Source organism: Austrofundulus limnaeus, unplaced genomic scaffold, assembly GCF_001266775.1.
Source record: "Austrofundulus limnaeus strain Quisiro unplaced genomic scaffold, Austrofundulus_limnaeus-1.0 Scaffold117, whole genome shotgun sequence".
Taxonomy (NCBI): Eukaryota; Metazoa; Chordata; class Actinopteri; order Cyprinodontiformes; family Rivulidae; genus Austrofundulus; species Austrofundulus limnaeus.
In genome coordinates, this window is record NW_013952519.1 from 1,565,469 (window position 1) to 1,575,105 (window position 9,637).

The window sequence follows — 9,637 nt, forward strand, 5'->3', positions numbered from 1 at the left end:
AAATTTTCTAATTTTGTTTTGAAATAAAAACAAAAGAACGAATCCAGACCTTTTAAACTGATTTTTTTCATATTTATGGCTTTTTGTCTGAAAATTTAAGCGATTCATAATTTGCACTCAAACTAATTCAAGCTCTCTATATTTCATAAACTAACTGCACTGTGACACTGATACGTCTACTTTTTTCTAAATTCAACTTGTTTGATTTTAAAACAGAACAAATAGCTCAAAAGGAAACAATCAATCTGACAGATTTGCAAAACTATTAATGGGTAAATAAACTATTTTAGTTAAAAAACAGTTGTTTAAGAACAAAAAGCTGTTTTCAAGACTGATTTGTCATTTTGTCGGTGATACAGTTTCCACTGCCCACACAAATTTCAGGAAAAAAACTAAAACTTAAAAATAAAAAATTAAAATTAAAAAAATAAGTAATTTAAAGTACAAAAGTTAAATATTTCCCAATATGCTTTGCATCTGGATTCCCAGCATAAAATAAACAGTTGTATCGTCTGTAAACATGACGCCTCGTCATTTTTTCCTCCCGTTAAATAAGTTTAATTCTCCGGTTGGTTCCATCTGGAAGCTCAGTGTGTCTCCTCCTGTTTCTGGTAACAGAAGGAGCTGCGCTGCTGGCTGAGCAGCTGAGATGCTTTCAGAGCTGGAGTCTCTGAAAAGTTCTGCACTCAGAGGATTAAACATCTTCCTGATCAGTCCAAGAGCAGGCGTCTTTTTAAAGTAGAAGCAGGAAACTCCCATCATCATGTGTGCGAGAGGGGCGGGTCTGTGATCGTCCTGTACATCTGCAGCGACGTCACCTCCACATCCGAGACCTTTAAGTTCTGGGGACGTCCCGTCGGGCTGTAACCGGCCGAACGGCCCATGGGGCTGAAGCCCGTGGTGGTCCGACCCACCTGGGGGAAGCCTGCGGATCTTATGGCGGGCCGCCGCAGGAACCGACCTGAGGTCACCAGCTCCCCATAGCCCTGCGCGTGCGAGAAGGCGTAGCCCGAGCGGCGGGTGCTGCTGCGGCGGATCCGGGTCCGGCGAGGCGGAGGGGGAAGAGTCGCTTTGGCCTGCCTGACTTTGAACATCACCTGAAGGTTTGTGAAGACAACAAGGTCGTCAACAAGGTTGTCTTCAAGGTCATTTACAAGATCAACAAGGCCAGAAACAAGATTGTCAACAAGATCGTCAACGAGATTGTCAACAAGATCGTCTACAAGGTCATCATCAAGATTGCCAAACAAGATCATCAACAAGGTCATCCATAAGGTCCTCCTCAAGACCGTCTAAAAGATCATCAAGATCATCTACAAGATCATCTTCAAGAGTGTCTACAAGATCATCTACAAGGTCGTCAACAAGGTCATCAACAAGACTGTCAACAAGATCATCAACAAGATCTACAAAATCATCAACAAGACCTTTTACAAGACAATCAACAATACCGTCAAGATCATCAACAAGATCGTCTACAAGAATGTCAACAAGATCGTCAACAATATCATCTACAAGATCATCTACAAGTTCAAAAACAAGGTTGTCAACAAGGTCGTCAACAATATAATCTACAAGATCATCTACAAGTTCATAAACAAAGTTGTCAACAAGATCGTCAACAATATCATCTATAAGATCATCTGCAAGTTCATAAACAAGGTCATCAACAAGATCATCAGGAAGACCATCTACAATGTCATCAACAAGATCTTTTACAAGATCATCAACAATATCATCAACAATATCGTGCGGGTGGTGCTGTGGCGGAGTGGTTATGGGAGTCGTTCTGGAACCAGAAGGTCACCAGTTCGATCCCCCATTCCAGCTGTCAGTTGTTGTGTCCTTGGACAAGATACTTCACCCCAAATGCCTCTGATGTGTGTCCCATCAGTGTATGAATGTGATTGGCACTGATTAGTCTCCATAGTTGATTGTACATGTTAGCTTTGTAGGAGATCTGATAGAGTGCTGTGTGAATGGGTAAATGAGGGCACAGATTGTAGTGGAAAGTGCTTTGACTATCCTGGTTGGGTAGAAAGGCGCTATACAAGTACAGTCCATTTACGATTTATCATCTACAAGATGATCTACAAGTTCATAAACAAGGTCATCAACAAGATCGTCTACAAGGTTATCAACAAGATTGTCTACAAGGTCATCAACAAGAACGTCTACAAGGTTATCAACAAGATTGTCTACAAGGTCATCAACAAGATCGTCTACAAGGTTATCAACAAGATCGTCTACAAGATCATCAACAAGATCGTCTACAAGGTTATCAACAAGATCGTCTACAAGGTCATCAACAAGATCGTCTACAAGGTCATCAACAAGATCGTCTACAAGGTTATCAACAAGATCGTCTACAAGGTCATCAACAAGCTCGTCTTCAAAGTCATCAACAAGATCGTCTACAAGATCGTCAACAAGATTGTCAACAAGATCGTCTACAACAGGGGTGTCAAACTCCAGTCCTCGAGGGCCGCTATCCTGCATGTTTTAGAGGTTTTCCAGCTCCAACACACCTGATTCAGTGATTGAATTAACTCTTCAAATTGGGCAGAAGCCTGTTTATTACCCAGCGATCAAAATCTGGTGTGTTGGAGCAAGAAAACCTCTAAAACATGCAGGATAGCGGCCCTCGAGGACTTTGTTGACACCCCTGGTCTACAAAGTCATCAACAAGATTGTCTCTAAGATCGTCGACAAAGTCATCAACAAGATCGTCTACGAGATCGTCAACAAGATCGTCAACAAGATCGTCAACAAGATGGTCTACAAAATCATCAACAAAATCGTCTACATGATCTTCTACAAAGTCATCAACAAGATCGTCAACAAGATCGTCTACAAAATCATCAACAAGATCGTCAACAAAATTGTCAACAAGATCATCAACAAGATCATCAACAAGATCGTCTACAAAGTCATCAACAAGATCGTCAACAAGATCGTCTACAAGATCGTCAACAAGATCGTCAACAAGATCGTCTACAAAATCATCAACAAGATCGTCAACAAGATTGTCTACAAAGTCATCAACAAGATCGTCTACAAGATCGTCTACAAGTCATCAACAACATCATCTAAAAGATCGTCTACATGGTCCACAACCAACACTGAGTAAATGACGCATTTACTTCACATTTACTTATAAAGTAAATGTAAAATTTGCTTTACGTTTTCTTAATTCAGTTCTTATTCAACTAGTAGTTTTGTTTTTTTAAATCCACATATTGAAAAAGAAAAGTGTGAGTGCAGCTGTGCTTCGGTCCTGTACCTTGTCATTAATGGTGGGGCAGAGCTGGATCAACAGGAAGCGGTACGTCACCACAGGAAGGACACACAGGATGGAGGTGAGGACGATGGTCAGCCAAACGTTGGGCTGGTTCAGCGAGTTCCGAGCCGATCCTGGGTGAACAAAAACAAAACATTTAAGACTTTTTATTTATCACTACTGTGTGGTTGAAATGTGTGTGAACCTGTCAGAGAGCTGCTGTTTTTTATTACTCGCCTATGAAAGGAAACGCTGACGGTAAGAGGAGGAACATGCCGTCGCTGTACATGGTGAACGTGACGACAAAATACATGACCAAGCTGCCCAAAACGAAGAAGGTGTTCACCGCCGTCCAGTAAGACATCTCCAAGCCCAGCTGCACAAAACACACAAATCATACATTGTATACTCATTTTACACAGTGTACAGTTTAAACTTATTAAAATGTTCCCTTCTACCTGGATGCTGACTGCAAACAGCAGACTGGTCTGTGTGAGCAGGGCGAAGGACTGGTAGTTGGCCACGTCCTTCCCATCATCCCTCACTGTGTCCTGTAAAGCAGCGTAGGGGATGAAGAAGAGCACCAGGGAGCTGTAGCAGCTGTGGATGGCACATTTAAAGAAGGCCTTCTTGCTGAAGTAAAGATTCAGCTGACCCGGAACGTACAGCTGCGGATGCTGGAAACTCCACACGTCGTTCACATCCTGACCAGCAGGGGGCGACAGAGAAAAAGAATAACGTGCTGAAAACTAGAAACAGAAATGCAGTGCAAAGGTTTTGATGAAGCTAAAATGAGCTAAACCTAAAGGTAGCAAAGAGTTATCTAAAACAGTAAAACAAAATCTAAAGGAAGCAGAATAGTAGCTAAAACTAGCAAATCATGCTAAAGGTAAAATTTCTACGACAGAGCCTAAAAGTAACAAGGCACGCTAAAGTTAAAGTCAGGAAAATGGTGGCTAATATTAGATAAACTAAAACCTAAACTAAAACCCAGGTTCTGGGGAGTGGACGGCTGGGGAGATGCACTTGGTCGTTGGCGGTGTGGCGGGGTGGTCATGGGTATGGCTTCTCTGCGGCAGGGGGCTGGCCGGGCGTCCTGGTGCGGCCCGGGCCGGGCCTTGGCTACCTGTTCCTCTCCACCTCAGAATGATTGGGTCTACCTCCTGGGTTCAGGTGTGTGCTGTCTCCAATAGGGGGTGGGTACATGTCCTGGACCTGGGGGGTATAGAGTGTGTATCGGGGGTATGAGTGGAATGTGGCGTCCTTGTATGTCTTTGACTGAATGGGGGTGAGGATGAGGGTGGGATGGTGCGATTGTGTATGTTTGGGTATTTGTCAGGCTGCGGTCTGGGCTGCCCCTACTGCTGGTTTATCTGGGGGCCCGCCGCTACTCGGCCCCCGATGGGGTGTGCGGCTGGCCGCCGGCGTGCTAGGGGTTCCCGGGGTCTGGGGCTGGGCGCTGGGGTGTGTGCCGGCCTGGCCGGGTGATTGCCTGTTGGGGCTCGGGGCCTCTGGACCTGTCGGGCTTTGGCCTGGAGGGGGTGCACCCTGTGGGCCCGGACCTCTGTGCCCTTTCCTGGATCTGCTCTGGTATGGCGGGTGCCGGTCGGGCTCATGAGTTTGTCGCTGCTGGCCCCGGGGACTGTGTGTGTGGTCGCTGGGGGGACTCACCCAGTTCTCCCCTATGGTCTGATCTGGGGGGTGGGTGGGCGGATCTTCCTGTGCGGGTGCCCCTTGGGGCTCTGCGCTCTGGATCCCTCTCGGGCCCTTGGGCTCTGGTCTTCCCTATGTCTGCCTCGTGTCTTGGGGGTTGGGTCTCGGTCCTCCACAGTCACTATTAAATATTCCATTGGAGAAATCTTGTATATACACGCATGTTCACAACTGCTCACAAACAGGTGTTCTGATCCGGGGGGTTCTGACTGGTCACTGAGTGTGTATATATGTCTGTGTGTATTTACGGACAATATTTATGAATGTAGGCATGTATGTATGTATATCTTTATATATGTATGGGTATGTGTATAGTTTTATATATGCCCTCCATGTATTTATCCATTTATTTTTCAGGTGAGCGGACAGATGTTGGGTGTGTGGTCCTGTGTTTTGTTGGTGTATATTTAATATACTTCTAATCGCTATTTCAATCTTTCTAATTACTTCTCTCTCTGTTTTTCTCTCTGTCTCTATTTTCTCTTCACTTAAAAAAAGTCACTGATGATGAAGAAATAAATAAACTAATAACATTTGGTTTCGTTTTCTATTGAAGTGACAAAAAAAGATAAACTAAAACCTAAAAGAAGCAGAACTAAACTTAAAAGAATCAAAACAATAAATGTAGCAGAATAGTAGCTAAAGCTAGCAAATCATGCTAAAGATAAAGTCAACAAACCTGTGGCTATTATTAGAAAAAATAAAGCTATAAAAACAGAGATGTAGTCAAAAGTTAAAAGAATCCAAACAATAGCTAAATGTAGCAAAGTAGTAGCTAAAAATAGCAAATCATGCAAAAGATAAAACTTCTACAATAGAGGCTAAAAATAACAAAGCATGCTAAACTGCGGCTAATATTAGAAAAACTACAAGCTAAAGGAAGCAGAGCTGTAGTTAAAAACTAAAAGAAGCAAAACAAAGTAGTAACAAAGTAGTAGCTAAAACAAGCAAATCACACAGAAGATAAAACTTGTACAAAAAAGGCTAAAGGTAACAAAGCATGCTAAAGCCTACAAAACTGTGGCTATTTTCAGAAAAACTGCGAGCTAAAGGAAGCAGAGCTGTAGTTAAAAGTGAAAAGAAGTATAAGAAGACAAAACAGAGCAAGTATGCTGAAACAGATGTTTTATTCTCATATTTTAATAAACTCTAGATTTTTTTTTCTCATAAGAAATCAACAAAAAAAGTCTTTAAATGGAGAAAGCATCACGTTACCTGATCAAACAAGCTCATTCCCAGAACAGGTAGTGCAGTGTACATCAGATTGTAGAGGGTGATAAACCACTCGTCATACACCGTCTGAAACAGGCAGACACCAAAGAGAGACCTGTTTTAAGACACTAAACAGATAATTTGAATAATATCTAAAGATTTTTATCTCATGAAACTGAATGAAACAGTGTCTGAGAGTCCCACCTGTGCAGAGAAGCCACAGAAGAAAGCGAACCAGAAGTGGACGAAGGTGAAGGTGAAGTTCTTGTAGAAGAAGTAGCGCAGGAACTTGCACATGCGCAGGTAGGACCAGCGGCCGTGCACCAGCAGGAGGCGCTGCAGGAAGTGGAACTGGGCGAAGGAGTAGTCGCTGGACAGGACCGCCTGCATGCCCTCTTGACCCGAGATGCCCACGCCTATATGAGCCGCTGGAAGGGGGGGAGAGAGCATCTGAAATGTCTGAAGCTGTTTTTATTTTCTGAAAACAGTTTCCCACAGCTCACAAAAACACATTAAATAAAGCTGTGATTGGGATTTTTTTTTTTTTGCTGTTGTTTTTTGGTACCTTTGATCATGCTGACATCATTCGCTCCATCACCTATGGCCAACGTGACCGCCTGCTTGTATTTCTTGACCAGTTCGACCACCTGAGCCTTCTGCAGAGGGGTCACCCTGCAGCAGATCACTGATTTACACATGCAGGCCGTCCGGAGGAAGTCCAGCTCCGTGCTGCGCTCCAGAGCGAACGCCTGATGGACAGAAAGGTGCAGATAATACCTCTGCTTTTTCTCCACGTTAATAATTTCTAACAATCCTTGAAGTATTTTGGTTTAAGCAGGGACATGCCTGACGTACCAGACTGTGTCCGTTGATAACAAGGCCGTACTCTCCATTAACCACCTCATCTTTCATCGGTTTCACTCCCTCACCCTTCTCTTCAGGTAAAAACACAGAGTTCTCTGCTGCGCTTGGTTTCATGGAGGTCTGTGCATTTCTGCTCCAAATAATATTTAAAAAAACTTAAGATGGATACACAAAAACACTTAATAACTGTGAAAATGCTATGTGAACGCTTAAAGTTGAAAGAGTTTTGCTGAATAGCAAAAAAGCTGAAACTATTATCCTGTATTAGCTACAAATGTAGCTGAAATAGCTGAAATTAGCACAAAGGAACAGAATGAGCATGTTTGATAAATTAAGCAGTAAGAAGATGAAATTATCACAAAAAGTGAATTTAACTGAAAAAAGCTCCAATAACTAAAAAAGTTGCTAAAATCACAAAAAAAACTGATAAAATGATCAGAAAACAATTTAAATAAATAGAATAAAAAACTAAAAATAAAAAAAGAAATGGAAGGCAACACAAAAAGCTGAAATTAGCAGTAGAGTGGCTAAAAAAGCTAACAGAAGTGAAAATAAGCAGAAATCAGTAAAGAAATGGAAAAAAAGCAGAACCAGAACAAAAGATGAAAAATGGGAGTAGCTAAAGTAGCTGAAAACACAAAAAAAAAAACAGCTAAAATTAGCAGAAAACAGTTGAAAGAAGCACAAAAAGTTTAAATTACCAGAAGATTAGCAGAAAAGGTCAGAATATCTAAAAAAAAGGGCATAAAAAGGGTAAAATCTGCAAAATAGAAGCTGAAATTAGAACAAAGAAGCTGAAAAAGTCAAACCAGAACAAAAGCTAAAAGGTTCAGTAACGTAGAAACATTTCGAAGGATTTTAAGGGTGCTGAATCTATTTCAATGAGAAAAAATGTCTGAAAAAGCTAAATAACTCAAAAAGTATAAAGTGCTGAAGTACTAAAAGTCGTAGCAGGAATGTCGTGAAGGAGCTGAATGTTTGGATATATAAATTGTACAAATAGCACAAAAATTGCAGAATAAGATAAGTGCCAAAAATGTGTGCTAAACCAGGGGGTCTCAAACCATTTGGGTCTGGAGACCCCTTACAACTGCGAAAAAAATTCCAGGGACCCCCTCATAAACCAAAGGCTGTTTTAAAAGATAATTTATTGTCATTTCAACCCCTAAATGCCATGGGAATATATATATTTTATAAAGTTTATTATGTTTGTTTTATTAGTTCATTGTTCTCCATGCGATTTTAAAAATAAAAACAAAATCAACATTTTATGTTTGGGGACCCCCAAGATACCTCTCGCAGACCCCTAGGGGTCCAGAGACCCCAGTTTGAGAACCTCTGTGCTAAACAATTAAAAAACATAAAAAACTAAACAATTTTAAAGTATTTTCAAAACTAAACAATTAAAAAACATTTAAAAACTAAACAATTGAAACAGGTTAAATGAGTTTCTTCGGACCTGAGTTCTTGTCTGACATCATCAGAAGAGCTTCCTGAGACGATAAAAACCTCGTTCATCTCTTCGCGCAGTAAGTTGCACGAGTAACCGATGTTTTCTGCTGTTTCTGTAACGCAAAGAAACAACAATAGTTAGATTATTTAACAGCAACAGGCAAAAACACACTTTCCATGAGCTGAGTTTTAAAAATTAAAGGTGAGATTGTATTATAAATACAAACTTATGGTGTTAAAATCAGCTAAAAAACCCTGACTGACCAGAGAGATTCACACTTTTAGACACATTTCAGCATCTTTAAAGAGTTTCTAATAAACAGTTTGATAAAACGGTCATTCTCCAGACCTTCTTGACATTTTTCAGTTTTTATTTCAACATTTTGTGCTAAAATCCTTGATTGTAAAACAAGAAGTGTAATTAGATTAAAAGCTGATAAACACCTTGCTTGTCACCGGTCAGAACCCAGACTTTGATGTCAGCTTTGGACAGCTGCTCGATGGTCTGAGGAACTCCGTCCTGTAACTTGTCTTCTATGGCCGTGGCTCCCAGCAGCTGCACACGTAAAACTAGCAGTTACACTTTGATTTTCCTGAGCTCCACTCAGACTTTCTTCTTCTTTGGTTTCCTACCAGCAGATCCTTCTCTATCTCCTCGTACAGCGCGTCCAGTTTGCTCTCCCTGTCGTCCAGCTCGGTGCTCGCCTCATGGTGGCGCTGTTTCCACCCGTTGAAATACTCCTCGTCCAAATCCTTGTAGGCCAGAGCGAGAGTGCGGAGGCCCTCGCCTGCAAATTCCTGCAGATCAGCACATGGACTTATATGGATGAACACCACAAACACACACCTGATGGTAAATGGAGATATAAACATAATAAAACTGGTGCCCAGCTGTGTAAATTATGAGCTCTATGTAAGAAAAGTCAATCAGATAATTCTGCTTTTATCTTTTCTACAAACACAAGCGGAAAGAGACGAAAATATCAGTCTTAAAATTATTTCAAACTTTCTGAATTAAACAGTTATTTTCTGAATATCGTGCTTTTTTATCATTATAAACCTATTTATAAGGAGTTAAACTGAGATAAAGTCTTGATACCATGAACACAATAAATG

General features: G+C 41.3%; 1 protein-coding gene across 2 annotated transcripts in view; it reads right to left on the bottom strand.

Annotated features, from left to right (window-relative positions):
• Positions 1-265: 265 nt before the first annotated feature.
• Positions 266-9,637, bottom strand: part of LOC106521892 (phospholipid-transporting ATPase ID) — a 51,665-nt gene continuing 42,293 nt past the window's right edge. For both annotated transcript variants that reach the window (XM_014014651.1, XM_014014652.1), the window contains exons 19-29: positions 9,155-9,319; positions 8,966-9,077; positions 8,529-8,634; positions 7,061-7,199; positions 6,771-6,954; positions 6,410-6,633; positions 6,209-6,292; positions 3,739-3,984; positions 3,518-3,656; positions 3,284-3,414; positions 266-1,097 (exon numbers count right to left, since the gene is read on the bottom strand). In XM_014014651.1, the coding sequence (XP_013870105.1) occupies positions 762-1,097; positions 3,284-3,414; positions 3,518-3,656; positions 3,739-3,984; positions 6,209-6,292; positions 6,410-6,633; positions 6,771-6,954; positions 7,061-7,199; positions 8,529-8,634; positions 8,966-9,077; positions 9,155-9,319 (1,866 nt within the window). In that variant the 3' untranslated portion in view covers positions 266-761. The remainder of the gene's footprint in view (positions 1,098-3,283; positions 3,415-3,517; positions 3,657-3,738; positions 3,985-6,208; positions 6,293-6,409; positions 6,634-6,770; positions 6,955-7,060; positions 7,200-8,528; positions 8,635-8,965; positions 9,078-9,154; positions 9,320-9,637) is intronic.